Source organism: Chiloscyllium plagiosum, chromosome 13 (assembly GCF_004010195.1).
Source record: "Chiloscyllium plagiosum isolate BGI_BamShark_2017 chromosome 13, ASM401019v2, whole genome shotgun sequence".
Taxonomy (NCBI): domain Eukaryota; kingdom Metazoa; phylum Chordata; class Chondrichthyes; order Orectolobiformes; family Hemiscylliidae; genus Chiloscyllium; species Chiloscyllium plagiosum.
In genome coordinates, this window is record NC_057722.1 from 39720827 (window position 1) to 39741975 (window position 21149).

The following is a 21149-nucleotide window of genomic DNA, read 5'->3' on the forward strand; positions in this document are numbered from 1 at the left end:
GGACATGGCCTCTTTTCTCTATCATACCCGAGATTACCCAAAGTCTTCCAACTTGCAGCCTTTCCCCATTCTGCCAAACACAGACTGCATAAGTAGCAGAGATATATTAAAGCTAAAGAGCCTTTCCCATTAAACAAATTTTATAATTTCTCATATCCCTATCTACTTTTATATAATAATTTTGTTACTTTCAGTTTGAAAAGAACATTCATGTAACATGGGGCCCGGGCAGCAAGTGCATCACCTCTGTTATTATTAAGAGGTAAATGTGAAGAGTATCAGATGCTGGTGGAAGGATATGAGGTAAAGATCATAATCTAGGAGCACTTTGAACAACTGGAAGAAATGTAATGAGAGTTGAATGACATCAGGGACAAGCAGTCTGATCTCCTGCCTCTGCAGGAGGGGCTTGTTTGGGTATTTCTCATATCTACCATCAATATTTTTACAACATAAACAAAATCCTCCATTATTGACTGTGCTTGTCCCCAAATTAACTGGACTTCTCTGGCAAGCCTCTTGAATTAACTGTTAAGTCAGTCATGGAGACAGTTATTATATGATCAAAGCAATTTTGCTTCATCGATCAGATTTTCTTTTCCCCCTGGACTCCTGCCAGGTTTTTTAGATGCTGGATTATTAATACTTGGCTCAGAGATGATTGGCTTTTTTAAATTTGTCTGTGGTTTAGGGTGTCAAGGTGCTAGAATGTAGTAGAGCAGAATTTTGCTGCCTTGCTGTCTAGTATCTCTTCTACAGTCAAATTAATGATAATATTAACAATATTATTTGGTTTTCTGCTTATTAAGATGCTAATTTATTGTGAATTTTCTTTCTGGGATGATCTGTTTTGTAATATTTCCTGAATCAAAATTTGCTTATAACTCTAAACATGGAAGCTGGGAGTTTTTCCTTGAAACATAGGAGACTGAGGGATAACCTTATCGAGGTCCATAAAATCATGAGAGGCATAGATAAGGTAGATAGCTGACAGCTTTTTCCCATGGTAAGGGAGTCCAAAACTAGAGGGCATAGCTTTAAGTGGAGAGAGTAGAGATACAAAAGGGTCCAGGGTAATTTTTTTCACACAGAGGGTGGTGAGTGTCTGGAACAGGCTGCCAAGGGTAGTGGTAGAAGCGAGTCCAATTTTGTCATTTAAGAAACATTGAGACAGGTACATGGATGGGATAGGTATGGAGGACTATAGACCCAAGTGCAGGGAAACAAGACTAGTTTAATTTGTGAAAATTGGGTGGCATAGGCAAGATGGGCCATAGGGACTGTTTCCGTGCCGTAGATCTCCATGACTGTCTGGAAGTAGTGTGCATTGTGAAGACAGTAGACTTCAAGAGACCTAGACAAACTGGTGGACCAAATGGCAGATTAAATTTAAGGCATTTACATATGAAATGATACATTTTGGTAGGAAGCACATGGCAATAAAACTAGAGATGCCATTCGAAAGGGGGTGCAGGAACTGAAAGACCTGGGGGTAGCAAGTTTGAAAGGATTTGTAGCTCAGTTTGAGGTTCTGAATGTAGGTAAGTCTCCAAACAGCACGCGCACATGCACACGCACACGCACATGCATGCATGCAGCCACAGCCACACACACACAACTTTTTACTGCAACTTTTTGACAGGTTCCACCTTTGCCCTGTACCGTACAACGTTGGAGAGATTATGTGGGGAAGGGGGGGAGGGGTTTAGGGTACAGCCCTGTGTAGAACTCCAGGGAAAGTATGGAGGGAGAGAGAGAAGGCAGGCAGACAGTCATTTGGAGACGGTGTCTGTTTAATCACTGTAAACGAAAGACGCGATCACAGTTGGAAACACGTCTTCGATGTATCGGGGCCTCGAGATCTCCTTAGGATAATCTGATTTTCGGATAATTGGTATTTGGATAATCAAGGTACCCCTGTATAGGTGATTTTCCTCTGCTCTGTGTAGTTCCTCTGTGCTGCAGTGTATTTTGGCTTGTTGAAATAATATTCTGATGCAGCTTCGTTTGTGGGTGTTGGGATGATTGCTTCTGTAGTTCAATATTTGGTTCGTATGTGTTGTTTTCCTGTAGACGCTGGTTTGAAGTTCCCCATTGGCTGTTCGAAATACTGTGACATCCAGAAATGGCAGTTTGTTGTTGTTTTCCTCCTCTTTAGTGAATTTTATGCCAGTAAGGGTATTATTGATGGTCTTGAAGGTTTCCTTTAATTTGTTTTGTTTAGTGATGACAAAGGTGTCATCCACGTAGCGGACCCAAAGTTTGGGTTCGTTGGTTGGCAGAGCTGTTTGTTCGAGTCTCTGCATTACTGCCTCTGAAGGAAACCTTCAAGACCATCAATAATACCCTTTATGGCATAAAATTCACTAAAGAGGAGGAAAACAACAACAAACTGCCATTCCTGGATGTCACAGTAGTTCGAACAGCCAATGTTGAGAAAGTAGTTAAAAAGTTGTATTGGATCCTGGGATTTTATAAGATCATAATACCAGAAGACAAAGGAGCAGAAATTAGGCCATTTGGCCCATCAAGTCTGCTCTGCCGTTCAATCATGGCTGATAAGTGAATAACCCCATTCTCCCACTTTCTCCGAAAATCTTTGATCCCCTTGACACTCAAGAACCTATCTTTTTCTGTCATAAGAATACTCAATGACTTGGCCTTCTTCATCTTCGGTGGCAATGAATTCCATAGATTCACCACTCTCTGGCTGAAGTAATTTCTCCTCATCTCCATTCTAAAGGATCTTCCCTTTACTTTGGATCCTCGTCTCTCCTGCCAATGGAAAGATCTTTCCAATGTCCACTCTGTCCAGGCCCTTGGCCTTCTTCATCTTCGGTGGCAATGAATTCCATAGATTCACCACTCTCTGGCTGAAGTAATTTCTCCTCATCTCCATTCTAAAGGATCTTCCCTTTACTCTAAGGCTGTGCCTTTGGATCCTCGTCTCTCCTGCCAATGGAAAGATCTTTCCAATATCCACTCTGTCCAGGCCGTTCAGTATTCTGTAAGTTTCAAATAGTTCCCCCCCCCATCCTTCCAAGCTCTATTAGGTATAGACCCAGAGTCCGCAAACATTCTTGATTTGTTAAACCTTTCATTCCTGGGATAATTCTCCAGAATCTCCTCTGGACCCACTCCAGGGTCAGTACATCTTTTCTGAGGTATGGGGCCCAAATTTACTCACAATATACAATGTAGAACATTACAATGTAGTACAGGCCCTTTAACCCTCCATGTTGTTGTGACCTGTGAAACCAACCTAAAGCCCATCTAACCTACACCATTCCATTATCACCATATGTTTATCCACTGACCATTTAAATGCCCTTAATGTTGGCGAGTCCACCACTGTTGCAGGTAGGGCATTCCACACCCTTACTACTCTCTGAGTAAAGAATCTACCTCTGACATTTATCCTATATCTATCACCTCTCAATTTAAAGCTTTATCCTCTTGTGCTAACTATCGTTATCTGAGGAAAATGGCTCTCACCATCCACCCTATCTAATCCTCTGATCATCTTGTAAGCCTGTGTTAATTCAACGCTTAATCTTCGTCCCTTTAACATAAACACCCTCAGTCCCTCAGCCTTTCCTCATAAGACCTTCCCTCCATACCAGGCATCATCCTGGTAAATCTGTTCTGCACCCTTTCCAATGCTTCCACATCCTTTCCATAATGCGGCAACCATAAATGTTAGCAATACTCCAAGTGTGGCCGCAGCAGAGTTTTGTACAGCAGCATGTCCTCATGGCTCTGAACCTCAATCCCTCTACCAATAATAGCTAACATACCATACGCCCCCTTAACAATCCTATCAACCTGGGTGGCAACTTTCAGGGATCAATGCATATGGTCACTGGAATCTCTCGTGACTGAGCATCTTACCATTAGCCCAGTACTCTGTATTCCTGTTGCTCCTTCCAAAGTTAATCACCGCAAACTTTTCTGCCATTTCTTTGTTCTCCATTAGGACTTCTCCAGCGGCTCACTGCCCACTTTTGCTTCTCTTTTGCCCTTTATATGTCTAAAGAAAATCTTGCAATCTCCTTTTCTATTACTGGCTAGCTTACCCTCATATTTAATTTTCTCCCTCCTATTTCTTGTCTTATTGTTGTCAGTTGGTCTTTTTTGCCTTCCCACTGCCCTTGGTCGAATGATATGCTTTCTCTTTTGCTTTTATGCTATCCCTGACTTCCCCGATCAGCCATGGTTGCCTCATTCTTCTACTCGTATGCTTCTTTTTCCTCAGGATGAATTTTTGCTATGTCTCTCAAATTACTCCCAGAAACTCCTGCCATTGCTGTTCATGGTCTTTCCTGCTAGGCTCCTCTCCCAATCAATTCTTCTGGTCAGCTGCTCCCTCATGCCTCTGTAGTTGCCTTTATTCAACTGTAAACAGTTACATCTGATTCCAGCTTCTCGCTCTCAAATTGCAGAATAAATTCTATCATGTTATGGTAGAAATAAGGTAAATAAGCTTGTGGTGTAGTTCAAAATAGGCATGTATGATGTGGCGGGCATCTTGGAGACATGGCTGCAAGGGGATCACGAGTGGGAAATAAATATTCAACGATATATATCCTATCGAAAAGACTGGCAGTTGGACAGAGAGGCCTTTTTAGTAAAAGATGAAATTAAATCAACAGCAAGAAATGTCATAGGATCAGATTATGTATAATCCTAAGGGTTCCTTCACCTTAAGCTTTCTTATCAAGTCTGCCTTATTGCACATCACTAAATCCGGAATTGCATGTTCCTGAGTGGGCTCCACCACAAGCTGCTCCAAAAAGCCATCTCGTAGACACTCCACAAATTCTGTTTCTTGTGATCCACCTGATTTTCCCAATTCACCTGCACATTGAAGGCCACCATGATCACTGTAACCTTGCCTTTCTAACCCATCTTTTCTATCTCCTGGTGTATCTTGTGCCCTACATCCTTTCTACTGTTTGGAGGCCTGCATCTAGTTGCCATTATGGTTTTTTCACTTTTGCAGTTCCTCAACTCTACCCACACAGATTATACATAATCTGACCCTATGTCGTTTCTTGCTATTGGTTTAATTTAATTTTTTTACTAACAAGGCCTCTCTGCCCACCTGCCACTCTTTTCGATAGGATGTAAATCCTTGGATATTTACCTCCCAGTCCTGATCCCCTTGTAGCCATGTCTCCAAGATGCCCATCACATCATACCTGCCTATTTCAAACTGCAACACAAGCTCATTTACCTTATTTTGTCTTCTACATGCATTCAAATACAACGCCTTCAGTGATGTGCAGGTCAGGTGAATTGGCCATACTAAATTGCCCGTGGTGTTAGGTGAAGGGGTAAATATAGGGGAATGGGTCTGGGTGGGTTGCTCTTCAGAGGGTCGATGTGGACTTATTGGCTGAAGGGCCTGTTTCCACACTGTAAGTAATCTAATCCTCATCCAAAAATCCTCATGTGCTGACCATCCCTCTTCTCATTGTCATCCCTTTATCCAGTGTGCTTGAAGCTTGATTCCTAACCCCTTTCCAAATGCTCTGCTGTTTTGTGCACTGGAGACTTTAATAGTCTCACCTGAGTTCTCCTTTCTTTTCAGTTTTTCATATTTTCCAATGCAGTTGAATCCACCCCCACAGATGTTAACCTGCTGCTTTGTTTCCCACTGGCCATTATACTTCTTGGAGTTTTACCCTTTCCTCCCCCACACACCATTTACTAGTTTAGATTCAGGTAGTTGTCGAGTACAAACATAAGGATGTTATATAAATCTTCTATCAAACATTGATTTAGCCTCGGTGGAGTGTTATATCCCTTTCTGGACACCATACCATCATACCAGCATTGGAATATAGTGCAACAAAGACTTATGGGAGTGTTTCCTGGGATAAAGACCTTCAGTTGGGTGAATAGATTGAAGAAGCTGAGGTTGAGAGCAGTTGATAGAGGCATTTACAGTTATGCTAGTCTGGACATTGTAGATAGAGTAAAACTATTCCCATTATTGGCAAGGTTGAAAAATAGAATGCATAGATTTAAGATGGTTGGTAATAGAGCCAATAGTAACAGGCAGAGGTAAAAGTGGTTATGATCTGATCAGGTGTTTCCCGGAACTTTCTGGGAAGCTAGGGAAATGATTGCTGTGTCCCTTTCTGAGATATTTGTATCATAGATAGCCACAATTGAGGTGCAGAAAAATTGAGGTTGGCTAATGTGGTGCCATTATTTAAGAAAGGCTGTAAGAAAAAGCCAGGGAAGTAAAGGCCAATGAGCCTTATGTTAGTCGTGGGTAAACTGTTGGAGGGGATTCTGAGTAGCTGTTTGATAGAAAGGATGTTGTTAAACTTGAGAGGGTGCAGAAAAAATGTACAATGATGTTGCTAGGACTGGAGGGTTTGAGGGAGAAGCTGAAGAGGCTGGGACCTCTTTTCCTGGAGTTTTGGAGGTAGGGAAGTGAAGTTATAGAAGTTCATAAAATCATGAGGGGCATGGATGAAGTGCATAGTCAAGGTCTTGTTCCTAGGGTGGGGGAGTCCAAAACTAGAAGGCATAGTATTAAGGTGAGAGGTGAAAGATTTAAAAGGGAACTAAGGGGCAATGTTTTCACACAGAGGTTGGTGCATGTATGGAATGCGCTGCCACAGGTGGAGGTGAGTACAATTGCAACTTGTAAAAGGCATCTAGATGGATGTATGAATAGTTCGTTATGAGAGAGTTCGTTTAGAGAGTTATGGACCAAATGCTGGTAAATGGGACTAGGTCAGATTGGGATATCTGTTCAATGCAGATAAGTTGGACTGAAGGATTTGTTTCTGTGCTGTACAGCTCTGTGACTATCTGAAATATGCTCTTTGAAAAAGTGATGGAGGCAGATTCAATTATGACTTTCCAGAAGATTTATGAGAAGCACTGTAAGGAAAGGAGTTGCTCATCATTATCCGTATTAGCCTTTTGAATAAGAATTTAGCTAATCCTACTTTCTTGTGCTTTCCCCAATACAATGTTTTTTTTCTGTCAATTTGTTTGTTTTACTGCCTCCTGAAGATCTATGTTTTCCTGAAGTCTATCACTTTCCTCCTCACCATTCAAAGTACCACCAAGTTTTTGTTAGCTGAACATTTTGAAATTGTGCCCTACGTACCCATCTTTAGGTCATGACTATATTAAGAAAAGCAGTCGTCCTTTATTGACGCCAGGGAACCCCATTGTATGTATTTCTCAGGTCTAAAATTGATACATTCACCATTTCTATTCCCTGTAAGTTTGCCACATTTTCATCCATGCTGCCAACTTCTTTAACATTGATCTTTAAAAAAAACTTGTAAACTTTACTAACAATTCTAATATGTTGCACCTTATCAAATAACATTTGGAAATCCATGTACACCAGATCAACCACAATACACCCATCAACCATCTTTGTTTCTCATCAAAAGACTCGACAGTGAAATGCAATTTTCCCCTTACTAAATTCATACCATGTTTTTCCTTGTAATTCACATTTGTCAAATTGACTGTTAATTTTGTCTCAGATTATTGTCACCTAAAGCTTTCTTGTCACTAAGGTCCAACTGACTGATCTGCAGTTGCTGGGTTTATGTTTACACACTCTTCTTTTTGAATAAGGATGTAATTTTCGCTGTCCTCTTGAACCATCACATACCTAAAGAGAATTAGAAGCTTGTGGTTACATCTCTAATTTACTGTCCTCAGCCTTGTTCAATGCATACCATCTGCTTCTGATGAATTATCAACTTAACTACAGTGTTATGATTCCAGGCAATGTTATTAGTGGAAAAGTCAGAGCCCAGAACTGAAATATAGCTTGATAGATCATAAATTCTTTTTTTGGTTTTGATCAGGTGGTCTTTCACTAAACACAAACATATAATACTGAAGATTTGGTTTTAACAATAAAACAGAAGTTTCTTATGCAAAAGAAATGAAGATAGACTGTAAACTGTTTGGTTTATTCTCATACAAAATTGAAGACTTTGAAACACGTGGTAAAAGGCAATCCAATTAATGCCTACAATACTCCATTGCAGTACACACATCAGAGAGAGAACTTCCTTCTTTTTCACATCTATAGAACTTGATTTAACTATGGTTTCAATTCCATATCATCAGAATCTGATGGCCTCTTCTGGATTCTTCATCCAACTGACCTTAGAGTTTCTCAGTGACAAATAACTCCTTCAGGGTTTTAACCAAACACTACTAGTGTGGACTTTTTAAACTAAACTCCTTATGGTGAGGTAATCTTTTTCTTTAGAGTTTTAAGTTATAACATGTTATGGAAAATATGCTTTTGCAAATTGAGAAATAAGAGGCCTTATGGGGATTAGATTATGGTGGTTGGTACAAAGATATTGAGGACTTTGTGGATAAACTGAAGATGGGAAATGATGGTTCAACAGTGTTGTTATAGATCAGAAAATAGAGCAACTTTCTTTGTCCTGTTGCTTATTACATTATGCTGCAGATAAAAGACATAATTTTGGGCTCACACAAGGCAATGATGGTTTCAGGGAATACTAGTCAGAGAATTTGAATGGAATAAAACTTTATCATTATCTTATGAGTGTGGTTTCCCATTGGAAGCATTGAATCAGAGCTCACTTGCAGTGAATTCGCTTTCTGAGCTAAAACTCATCTTTTTATTTTTTATGCCTTGCATTTACTGTTTAATCTCCCCTGCCATTACACATCAGAACTTCTAATCAACTGTGTAGTTAACAGGTGAAATAATAACAGTTTTTACAATTTCAGGATTCAACAACAAAATAAATTAATAAATGTGTTCTTAATGGTGTTGTGGGGGATCTTTGAGGCAAAATTCAACCATGTTGTACTAAACCGAACATTTGCTACATGACAAATTGATGTGGGAGAATCCATTATAAAGGTAGTCATGGAAAATTGTGCTGGAAGAAAATTGACATTAAATATGATTAAAATGCATAATTTGAATGGATCAGATAAGAGGTTTCCAACATTCATACATGTATAATTCTGTTAGTAATTTGGGATGAATTGCATAGACAGATGTTTGATAATCACTTGGTGTTTTTAGGATGTGGTATGATCAACAAGAAGCCGTGGTAGAAGCAGAATTAGTAATAACATTTAAAAGGAAAGGATGATGATTAATAAAATAATTTGAAAAGAATTGGGAGGAGGAACTCTCCATATAAGAAGTGAACTGATGAGGTTGAAAAGATCATCTGACATTTGACACCCAGTAAGGACATTGGTGCAGATAGAATCCCTATTGCAACATGGCAGGGAAGCATCCTTAAGCACCCATGATATGACCATCTTCTAGGCAGGTCATTGCAAAATTTCTTCTCAATTGCCTTCTCCCCAGTGGCTAAAGAGCTGATGCTAGAGTCATAATGGGGATTTTGTCCATCAAGAGGTACAGTGGACATGGTTTTCATAGCAAGAGAAGTCCAGAAAAAGTACAGGGAACTGCAGCAACCTTTATTCCTGACATCCAGCAACTTTACAAAGGCCTTTATCATCTTCCCCAGATGACAGAATCAAAGTGCTCTCCTCAACTTTAGCTGTCCACAGAAATTTGTCACCATTTTCTGCCTGCTGTACATGCGAGTCACGATCCTCACCAATGGATCGACCACAGGCCCAGTATATGTGTAAACTGGGGTTCAAGAAAGGCTCTGTCATTGCACCATCGCTCTTCCCCATCTCCCTCACTGCAACCCTCCATCCCATATCCATTACAGATCCAAGACCATCCTAAGCTGCAGCATGGAGGCAGTGCTTGCATTTGTGTACATTTGGAGGCTGAGCTCCAAACCATTGTTGGAGCTCCAATCATTCATGAAAGGAAATGAGAGAATGGGCCTGGGGTTGCACATTCAGAAGACAACAGTCCTCCATGAGCCTGCTTCTGTTGCACAACACTGTCCCCCAACAATCATGACCTACAGTGAGCAACTGGACAAGGTGGATCAATGTACCTTTAGAACTTCTCTCAATGGGAGCAGACGTCGATGATGGAATTAAGCGTTGTCTCCAGTGTGTCAGCGCAACCTTTAGCCATCTGAAGAACAGAATGTTAGATGGCAAACCTTGAACCTGGCACCAAGCTCATGGTTTGTAGGGCAGCACAGTGCTACCTGCCCTCTGTATGCACTAGAGATGTGGACATGGTGTACACTTTAAATCCCAACAGAAACGTCACCAGCGATGCCTCTAGGTGCTCCGAGTGTTGAAGCACTGATTATGCTATGTTGGATATGCCACATCAACTGCATGTCTAACAGGAGACTTCCAGAGCCAGCATGCTGCACACTACTTCATCACTGCCAGCGGTTACCAGGACACAAGAGGAATTGCTTCAAGCATATCTTCAAAGTGTCTCTGAAAAATGTAGTATTCCAACTGACTTGTGGGAATCTTCTGCCTAAGACATCCCAAACCTGGGAAGAGACAACAGCAAAGTATGACGACCATTCCCAACAAGCCCAGGTTACGCCAGTTACAACAACAGAGGGAGCATATGAAAACCTGAACATCTTATCCACTGTCTCTGCAAACATTATCTGCCCCAAATGTGACAAGGTGTGTGAAACTAGTATAAAATTATTGACTTACCTTAGGACCCACAGGCCTGGAGCAGAAAAGTCATCCTTGGCTCCAAGGGACAGCCTAAGATGGGCTGAACAGCCTCATGTTTGTTGGAAAAGTCTGTGACTCTGCAGGTAAATTGTGTATGAATTTTTATTAGTGATACAAACATTATTTATCTCTAAGACTCTGTATAACCTTCTGATACAGGACCAATTTAAATCAAGAGTACTTTCTAATAAAATCATCTCGAGTTGCCCTATGTAAGTGATGAGTGGTCTTCCTCTTTTAGATTAGATTAGATTACATTACAGTGTGGAAACAGGCCCTTCGGCCCAACAAGTCCACACCGACCCGCCGAAGCGTAACCCACCCATACCCCTACATTTACCCCTTACCTAACACTACGGGCAATTTAGCATGGCCAATTCACCTGACTTGCACATCTTTGGATTGTGGGAGGAAACCGGAGCACCCGGAGGAAACCCACGCAGACACGGGGAGAACATGCAAACTCCACACAGTCAGTCGCCTGAGGCGGGAATTAAACCCGGGTCTCTGGCGCTGTGAGGCAGCAGTGCTAACCACCGTGCCACCGTGCCACCCTCTTGATCTACAGTGGGTTGATACAATTGAATAGCTTTGAGGATGTGGTGTTGGAAAAACAAAGCAGGTCAGGCAGCATTCGAGGAGCAGGAGAATCGAGGTATTGGGCAAAAGCCCTTCATCAGGAATGAGGCTTGTGAGCCAAGGGGGTGGAGAGATAACAGCACGAGGTGATGCTGATACAGTCATCAATGTAGCAGAGGAAAAGATGGGGAATGGTACCGGTGTGCCCACTGCTACCACTTGTGCTGATTGCTTATTATTTTTTTCTATGCAGTTACACCAGTACCATTCCCCATCCTTTCCACCACTACATTGATGACTGTATCGGCACCATCTCGTGCTCCCGCTAGGAGGTTGAACAGTTTGTCAGCTTCATCAACACGTTCCACCCTGACCTTAGGTTCACCTGGACCATCTCAGACACCTCCCTCCCCTTCCTGGACCTCTCCATATCCATCAATGGTGAACGACTCAACACCGACATCTTCTACAAACTCACTGACTCCCACAGCTATCTGGTCTACTCCTCCTCCCAACCTGCCTCCTGTAAAAATGCTATCCCTTATTCCCAATTCCTCTGCTTTCGCTGCATCTGCTCCCAAGAGAACCAATTCCACCGCAGAACACACCAGATGGCCTCCTTCTTCAAAGACCGCAATTTCCCTTCCCATATGGTCGATGATGCCCTACAGCGCATCTCATCCACTTCCTGCATCTCTGCCCTCGCAATCCACCCCTCCAACTGCAACAAGGACAGAATCCTCCTAGTCCTCACCTTCCACCCCACCAACCTCCATGTGCATCGCATCATCCTCCATCATTTCCGCCACCTACAAACGGACCTCACCACCAGAGATATATTTCCCTCCCCTCCCCTATCCATTTTCTGTAAAGACCATTTCCTCCGCAACTCTCTTGTCAGGTCCACCAAACCACCCTCCACTCGCAGCACCTTCCCCTGCCCCTGCAGGAATTGCAAAGCCTGCGCCTACACCTCCCCCCTCACCTCCATCCAAGGCCCCAAAGGAGCCTTCCACATCCATCAGAGTTTTACTCTGCATTTCCATACATGTCATTTACTGTATCTGTTGCTCCAGATGCGGTCTCCTCTACATTGGGAAGACAGGACACCTACTTGTAGAATGCTTCAAAGAACATCTCTGGGACACCTGCACCAACCAACCCTCACTGCCCTGTGGCCGAACACTTCAACTCTCCCTCCCAATATGCCAAGAACATGCGGGTCCTGGGCCTTCTCTATCGCCACTCCCTCACCACCCAACACCTGGAGGAAGAACACCTCACCTTCCACCTTGGTACCTGCCAACCACACGGCATCAATGTGGATTTCACTGGTTTCCCCATTTTCCCCTCCTCCTGCCTTATCCCAGTTCCAGCCTTCCAATTTGGCACCGCCCTCATGAACTATCGTCCCTGTCCATCTTCCTTCCCACCTATCTGCTTCACCCTCCTGTCTGACCTATCACCATTACCCCCACCTCTGTCTACTTATCGCACTCTCAGCTACCTTCCCCCCAGCCCCACCCCCTCCCATTTATCTCTCCACCCCCTCAGCTGAGAAGCTTCATTCCTAATGAAGGGCCTTCGCCTGACTCTCTCGATTCTGATCTCCAGCATCTGTAGTCCTCACTTTCTCCACAGTTGAGTAGCTTGTTAAACTATTTCAGAGGGCAGTTAAGAGTCAACCACATTAATATTGGATGTAGTTATCTCGGACAGAATGGGTAAGGGCAACAGGCTTCCTTCTGGAAAGAAAACTAATGAATCATTTGGATATTTACAGTAATGTAACAATTTCATGGTCACTTTTATTAAGTCAGGTTTCTATTTCCATATATCTAAAACTAAATTAAAATTCTGAAACGGCTATAGTAGGATTTGTACTTGGTTTCTGCTGACTTATTTGTTCAGATTGCTGAAGTATTGGTCCAATAAGGTAACAAGTACAAAACCATACTTTATTTTTATAAAACCAATGAATTCAATTAACACAGAAATAAGCTCATTTACAAAAATATTGCCAAAATCATTTCTAATGCTTGAGAATCAACTGTTGTCATTTTATCTTATTTTCTTATTCTTATAAGTTTCTTCTTGGCATTCATCAGCCTGATTCTCTTGTCCGTGATTCCCATGCTACTTCTGTGTTGTTGCTGTTTCATGTGCAAGAATGATGCACGTCAGTGTATGAGTATGTATCTAAATATAAATATAAACTTGTGAAGTTTATCATCCTTGCCTTTTCCGTCATCACCAACAGGATACTATCAACCAACACATCTTCCCTTGCCTCCACTGTCAGTATTCTGCAGGGACTGTTTCTTCCACAACATCTTAGTTCACTTCTCTATCACTCCTAATACTTCCTCATCACCCTCCCCAATTGTGGCACCTTTCAATACAATTACAGAAGGTGTAGCACTTACCACCCCATTCCTCATGTCCAAGACCCTATACACACCATCTAGGTAAATCAGTGCTTTACTTGTATTTCTTTCAATCTGTATTATGAGCAGGGAATACATTTACATTGGCAAGACCCAAATGCAGACTGCTTTGGAGAACACTTTGCTCTGTCCATAAGAATGAACCTTACCTTCCAGTTGCTCTATTTCAATAAGCCATCTTGATCCCATGCTAACAAATCCTTCCTGGGCCGGCTGCAATGTTCCAATGATGCTCAACATAAGTTGAAAGAACAGCATGTCATCTTCAACTCAACATCCTTCAGGATTCAGAGCAACAACTTCAGAACATGTTACCTGCCTTTGATTATTTTAAGTTACTTTAACTTGTCTCTCAGCAGAGTGGAAGTGAATCCATTTTCTATTTTTCTCACGTATTATTGAGAACAATACCACCATTAGCATTTCATTTGTTTTTGATTCTGGGCACCATTACCATCTGTTCCATTAGCTCCTCCTTCTGCTCTGTTTTCAGCTTTAAACACCTCCACAATTCATTTTCTCTCTCTTTTCTCTCTTCTCTCTCCTCTCTCTCTTTTCTCTCTCTCTCTCTCTCTCTCTCTCTCCATAGATGCTGCCCAACCTCGCCGCATTGAGTTTCTTCAATATTTTCTGATTTCCAGCCTCCACGGTATTTTGTTTTTATTACTCTGAAGTTTCTTACTCAGTATAAAGAATTTGTTTGTAATATGCTATCCCCAGAATAAATGGGCTTATGAAGTTCCACAGGGTTGTACAATTTAAATATACCTGACACGACCGCTGTAAACCACATATGTTTGTATTTTTACAGTTTAGAAAGATGTCCAGCAAATATTAGAACCTTTTATTAAATACTTAAACTTTGCAGTTAAGGCAGTTAAAGTCCAGCTCAAGTTGAAAAGAAAAAGAATAGCAAATACTATCATGATTGATTCAAATCAAGCAAGTCTTTTTTTTCTTGATTTTAAAATTACAGAAAGCCACTGGAGCTTCTGGTGGAGGTGTACCTAAGAAGAAATCTCAGGTCATTTTTGGTAAGTTACTTCATTGATTTTCAGATGATTGCTTTGAACGGTAATTTAACAAAAGCAGGTTTTGTGATGTACATTTGAATTTCAGCTCTATGTTTGTTCTTTCTTTTAATAATGGAGTCGGTTAGCTAAGTTGGCTGGATGGCTGGCTTGTGACATAGAGTTATGCCAACAGCGTGGGTTCAATCCCTGCACTGGCTGAGGTTACCAGGAAGGACTCTCCTTCTCAACCTCTCTCCTCACCTGAAGCATGGTGAACCACCACCAGTTGTGTTTCTGTAATGAGTGAGCAACCCTGTGGTCTAGCAAGACTATGGTGACTTTTTATAATCACTTATACTATGGATACTGATTCCAGGCCTTTGCTCAGGTTGATCATTCAGTCATCTACAAGGATGAAGTCAGGTAATCAGCACATTTTTTCCCCTCTCTCCTTTTATCTCAGTAAGGAAGTGGTTGCTCTCTGTTACATTCACAGCCACAAATGTTTAGTCGAGTCAAAGAAACTGATTTTTCTTTTTACTACTAAAAATATTCACTTCAGAGATATCACATGTTTCAGCAATATTCACAGATGTGCTAAGATAAATGGTATCTGGTGTAAATAATAATGCTTTGAGAAGTGTTGCTGTTGAAGCTACAAAAAGCGCCACAAAATCTAATGATGCCACCCAATCTTTGTGTGGAAGAGGAGGAGCCTAGCACAAGGTCCAGTGGAGACAGGCATGTCACCTTTGTAACCATGCTCAACTAGCCAATACAGCTTGTATTATCTGTTACTGTCATGGTCATGTGGTAAACAACATGAAGTCTCTCTTATTAAAACCCAACAGTGGTTTATCCTCTAACATTGCTAATTGTCCTTAGCTTCAGCAAACAAAGGGTTATGTATGAGCTCTTGTGACACAGTGGTAATGTCCCTACCTCTGACCAGAAGTCCTAAGTGACGCAATTATTTCCAACCATTTCTCAATGTAAACCGAGTAACATGTTTGCATTTTTAATTATTCGAGGACTTGTAATGCAGTGGCAGTGTCCATATTTCTGGACCAGACCCTGTGTTTCAGTTCTATCTGCTCCAGACGTCTGGCATAATGTGTCTGAGCAGGTTGATTATAAAAGTATTAAGAGGAGGATTCTATTGATCTTTTTGATTTTATTTTTGTTACTGTGCCCTACAAAGGGCTGTTCAACTCACTTCTTTCCATAGAGTAGAGAGGAGAATTGGAGGCAGCACTCTACACAAACCCCAAGCCATCACTGACTGATATCGCAACATAAGATAGTGCAAAACACAAACTTTTGACAGTTTCTTAAAGGAAAACAAAATCTCCTTGCTTAAGGAAAGAAGTCATAATTGTACAGATACGCATATTCTAACAGAAAACTAATGTGTTTATCAACTGTGTTCTTCATAATTGAAGTTTAAAAAAAATGCAAATGCACATAATTGTATCCATCTTTGATTCCACTGCCGAGCAAAGCTTGACACTTTTTTCAATCTCATTCAAGACCTTTTGCTTTTGCTTCCATCTTTGCATGTTCAAGTCCAATGGACTCAGCCTTCATTAAGTCTAATGTACAGTTGGACAACAATCACCAGACCTGGCTTGACCTCATTATCAAGTTTTTGTTTTAAATTATTCTTGAAATGTTGGGATCACTGACCTGGTTTAGCTCATCACTAATGCATTGAGAAGTTGGTGTGTGAACTACCTTCTTGGACTGTTGCAGTCTATGTGGAATAAGTACACCTGCACTGCTATTAGGCAGGAGTTTCAGATGCTGATTCAACAATTATGATAGATCCTGTCTATCCTATCCTATCTCCATGTGATAGTTCCAAATTAGGATGATGTGTGACTTGAAAGGAAACTTACAGGTGATTGTGTTCTTGTGTATCTGCTGCCTTTTGTCCTTCTAGATGGGAGATCTAGGTGGCAAATTTGGAAATTGCTATTGATGGAGTTCTGGTGAATTACTGTAGTGCATCTTCTGGAAAGTACGTGCTGCTGCCACTGTGTGTCAGTAGTGAGGGGAGTGAAATGGTAGATGTGACGGTCATCAAGCAGGCCATTTTGTCTTGGATGATGTTGAGCTTCTTGAGTGTTATTGGAGGGGCTATAGACGAAGAAATCCCACAACCCACAGCTCCGATCAAAACTCTGTGGTTCCAACACATCCTGTCATGAAACGTTATGGACAACAAGCAATCAGCAGGAAGAAGAGACTCCACAAATATCTCCATTTTCTATAATAGAGAAGTCAATCACTTTTGTTCAAATGTCCAGACTTGAATCTCTGGTAATCATCTTCATCCAGAAGTGCTGAGTAGAAGATTCCTGTGACCTTCTCCTGAGGACCCCACCATTGGGGATGTCAGTCATCAGCCAATTTGATTTACTCTTAGGCAACATTCGAGTGCTCCAGATACCGCAATGACTTTGTGACCTGGCAAATTTGTTGAGATAAATTCATGTCTGCTGACTTGTAGATGAATATTAACAGGCTTTATTAAACGTAACTATGTTCAGGAGATTTAAGAAGACTACAGATTTTGGCTCCTGTTCCATGTGATATTACGTAACTACGATATAGCTCCTTGCACACATGCCCAATAGATATTAAAGGTATAGCTAATTCTTTACTCCACAACCCTGTTAATAGTACTAAAGAGCTACCTGCACCTGTAGCTAAGTTGGTCCAGTGGCAATACTAGAATCTACCCAACTATCTGAAAAGTTGTTTAGGTGTACCATGTTCTCACAAGCAGGACAAATCCAAACTGGTCAATTACCACCTCAACGGTCTACTTAACTATCATCAAAGTGATAGACAGTGATATTGATTTTGCTTTTGAACAGCATCTACTCAGAAATAAGTTGCACATCATTGCTCAACTAGGTTTTGCCAGGAGCACTCTGTTGATAATATGGATTAAAAGTGCTTAATTCCAGAGGTGAGGCAAGGGTCATTAGACTTCACTTTGAGGCAGCATGTGACAGAGGGTGGCATCAGAGACGAAAGGGAAATTGAGTTGAATTAGTGGAAAGCTCTCCACTGGTTGGAATTGTATCTGGCACAAAGGAAGATGGTTGTGGTTGTTGGAGGCCAGTCATCTTAGTTCCAGGGCATCACTGCAGGATTTTGGCTTCATAGTGTCCTAAATCCAATCATTTTCGACTGCATCATCAGTGACCTTGCCTGCATCACCACGTCTGAAGTGAGGATGTTCATTTAGTGTTGGAATAAAAGTGGCAAGAAACGTTTACACCAGATAAGTGCCAGGCGATGACCATAACCAGCAAGGCAGAATCTAATCATTTCCCTTTGAAGTTCAATAGTGTGCCTTCATTGTACTATCCCACCATCAACATCCTTTGGTAGGTCAGGGAGTTGCCTCACTTGGAGTATTGTGTGCAGTTCTGGTTGCCCCATTACAGGAAGGATGTGGAAATATTGAAAAGGTGCAGAGGAGATTTACCAGGATGTTGCCTGATCTGGAGTGAAGGTCTTATGAGGAAAGGCTGAGGGACTTGGGTCTGTTCTCATTGAAGAGAAGAAGGCTAAGAGGAGATTTAATAAAGACATACAAGATGAACAGAGGATTAGATAAGGTGGACCGTGCGAGTCTTATTCTGAGGATGATGACATCAGCATGTACGAGGGGGCATAGCTGCATATTGAGGGGTGATAGATTTAAGACAGATGTCAGAAGCAGGTTCTTTACTCAGAGAGTGTTAAGGGCATGGAATCCCCTGCCTGCCAATGTAGTTAACTCAGCCCCATTAGGGACATTTAAACAGTCCTTGGATAAGCATATGGATGATGGTGGGATAGTGTAGAGTGATGGGCTTAGATTGGTTCAAAGGTTGGCACAGCATCGAGGGACAAAGGTGCTGTTTTGTTCTATGTTCTGTGTACCTTTAATCAGAAACCTAACCATGGCTACAAGAGCAGGTAAGAAGCAAGGAATTTTGTGGGACATAACTCCACCCATGTGCTGGGTCCTCATCCATCACCAAGATACCCTAAAGTCTGTTCTCCATCTGTAAGTCAGAATGAGGAATGTGATGAATTATTTCCACCCGCTTGGATAAGTGAAGATCTGATAACACCCAAACGAATGCAATACCATCCAGGTCAAGACAGGGAACTTTATTGGCATTCCATCCACTACTTTAACCATTCATTTTCACAACTGCTGATGCATTGTCACATATTTATGGTAAAATTTAAAGTTGTGCAATATTCATCCATAGGTTTGGGGGAGCAAATAGCTTCACGTGAAATGTGATTTTCTGAGTATCTAGTACGTTTGTGGAAGTGCAGATTTGTTGAAAAGACTTCAATTTTACAGGAAGGAATTTTAACCTTTACATAATTTCATACATTTTGTTTGTATCAGATATAAATTGGTTATTTATGAAAATAAGTTATTTAAAAAACCTGTTTGGTTTACTTCACTTTCTATCTTTATATTATCTTACGTGCTGCTGCATTTAAGAATCATGCTTTTAACGTAGGAAAGTCTTTTAAAGCAGAAAAACTGTTTCAATGTCTCCTTAAATTTTTATGTAAATTATTGATTTGAAAGAAATATTTGTGACAATTGGAAATGTAAACTTAAACACAAACAAATGTTCGGCCTGTGCTGGTACATCATCTTTAAGCGTTAGATGATGTCTAATCAGTATTTGCATGCTATGGTAATGTTCCCTTTTATGTGTTTGGCTTTCTTGTGAGCATGTCACTTTCATAAAAATAGTACGTTGTCATTTAGTAACTGTCTACTGCTTGCCATTTCAAACTTAGGGGCTGGCCTGCAAAGGATCTTCCTTTTGAAATGAAGAAGGGATGGCTCATAATTCCAGTGTGTTGTCAGAAGACTAATTTAGATTTATTGCCATCCACTCAAAGATATGTATGTAATTACATGACAGTAAGAGTGTATTTGTTGGCTGAGCCTGACAAAAAAACAGCAGCTGTTTAGTTGAACCTGCATTGTGCTGTAAACAAATCCAACTCTGGGACAAAAAAGGGCCATGGCTAATATAGATTCAGATCTGTTACAATTTGACTGTAGAAATAATTATGAACAAGATAGCATCAGTTGATGTATTGAGTACAATTTTCATGATTCTGGCCATGGGGAATAATACTTTAAGGGTTTTGAAGAGCTCTGAGTAGCCTGTGATATTGCTGATGATTTATCAGCAAGTGTGGCCAAAAGGGGGATATCATCGCACAGTTAATCAAAGTGTCCCTTTGTGATTGGATTAGTGGTATAGAATGTGGAGTAAGATAGGTGATGGCCTGCTGGTATTGTCGTTAGACTGTTAATCTAAAGACCCATGTAATGCTGCATGACAAATGGTGGCATTTGATTTCAGTAAAAAAAACTAGAATTAAGAGTTGAATGCTGGCCATTAGAAATCATTGCCAATTGTCATATAACCCACCTGGTTCGTGAACGCCCTTTAGGGAAGAAAATCTGCCCATCCTTACCCTGTTCTGGCTTACATGTGACTTTAGACCCATAGCAATGTGGTTGACTCTTAACTACCCTCAAGGTAATTAGGGATGGGCAGCAAATGTCCATGTCCTTCAGCCTTTCCTCATAAGACCTTCCCTCCATACCAGGCAACATCCTAGTAAAATCTCCTCTGCACCCTTTCCAAAACTTCCACATCCTCCTTATAATGCAGTGACCAGAACTTATCTATTTTCTATTTTATGTATTTTAAAAAAATATTCATAGTCCTGAGCAATGCAGACAATAAGGAGGGTGTGAAGGGGAACTACACTTTGACAGTCCTGGTGAAATTATTGTTTCTCCCTACAGGACAGCCACATCCTGGCTCCAATCCTAGGGTCCTAGATGAAGTCAACTATTTACAGTCTCAGAAAGTTAGTTTTATAGAACATTAGAACTTATAACATTACAGTACAGTACAGGCCCTTTGGCCCTCGATGTTGCGCCAACCTGTCATTCCAATCTGAAGCCCATCTAACCTACACTATTCCATGTACGTCCATATGCTCATCCAATGTCGACTTAAATGTATTTAAAGTTGGCGAATTTACTACCGTTGCAGGTAAAGCATTCCATACCCTTACTACTCTCTGAATAAAGAAACTACATCTAACAGCTGTCCTATATATATCGCCCCTCAATTTAAAGCTATGTCCCCTCATGCTCACCGTCACCATACTTGGAGAAAGGCTCTCCCTGTCCACCCTATCTAAGCCTCTGATTATCTTATATGTCTCTATTAAGTCACCTCTGAACCTTCTTCTCTCTAACGAAAACAGCCTCAAGTCCCTCAGCCTTTCCTCGTAAGACCTTCCCTCCATACCAGGCAACATCCTAGTAAAATCTCCTCTGCACCCTTTCCAAAGCTTCCACATCCTTCTTATAATGCGGTGACCAGAACTGTACACAATACTC

The 21149-nt window shown here is 41.2% G+C and overlaps 1 protein-coding gene across 2 annotated transcripts in view; it reads left to right on the forward strand.

The window, feature by feature from the left end:
* The window catches only part of usp13 (ubiquitin specific peptidase 13), a 105619-nt gene that overhangs the window by 12911 nt on the left and 71559 nt on the right, over nucleotides 1-21149 (forward strand). For both annotated transcript variants that reach the window (XM_043702239.1, XM_043702240.1), the window contains exon 3: nucleotides 14644-14701. In XM_043702239.1, the coding sequence (XP_043558174.1) occupies nucleotides 14644-14701 (58 nt within the window). The remainder of the gene's footprint in view (nucleotides 1-14643; nucleotides 14702-21149) is intronic.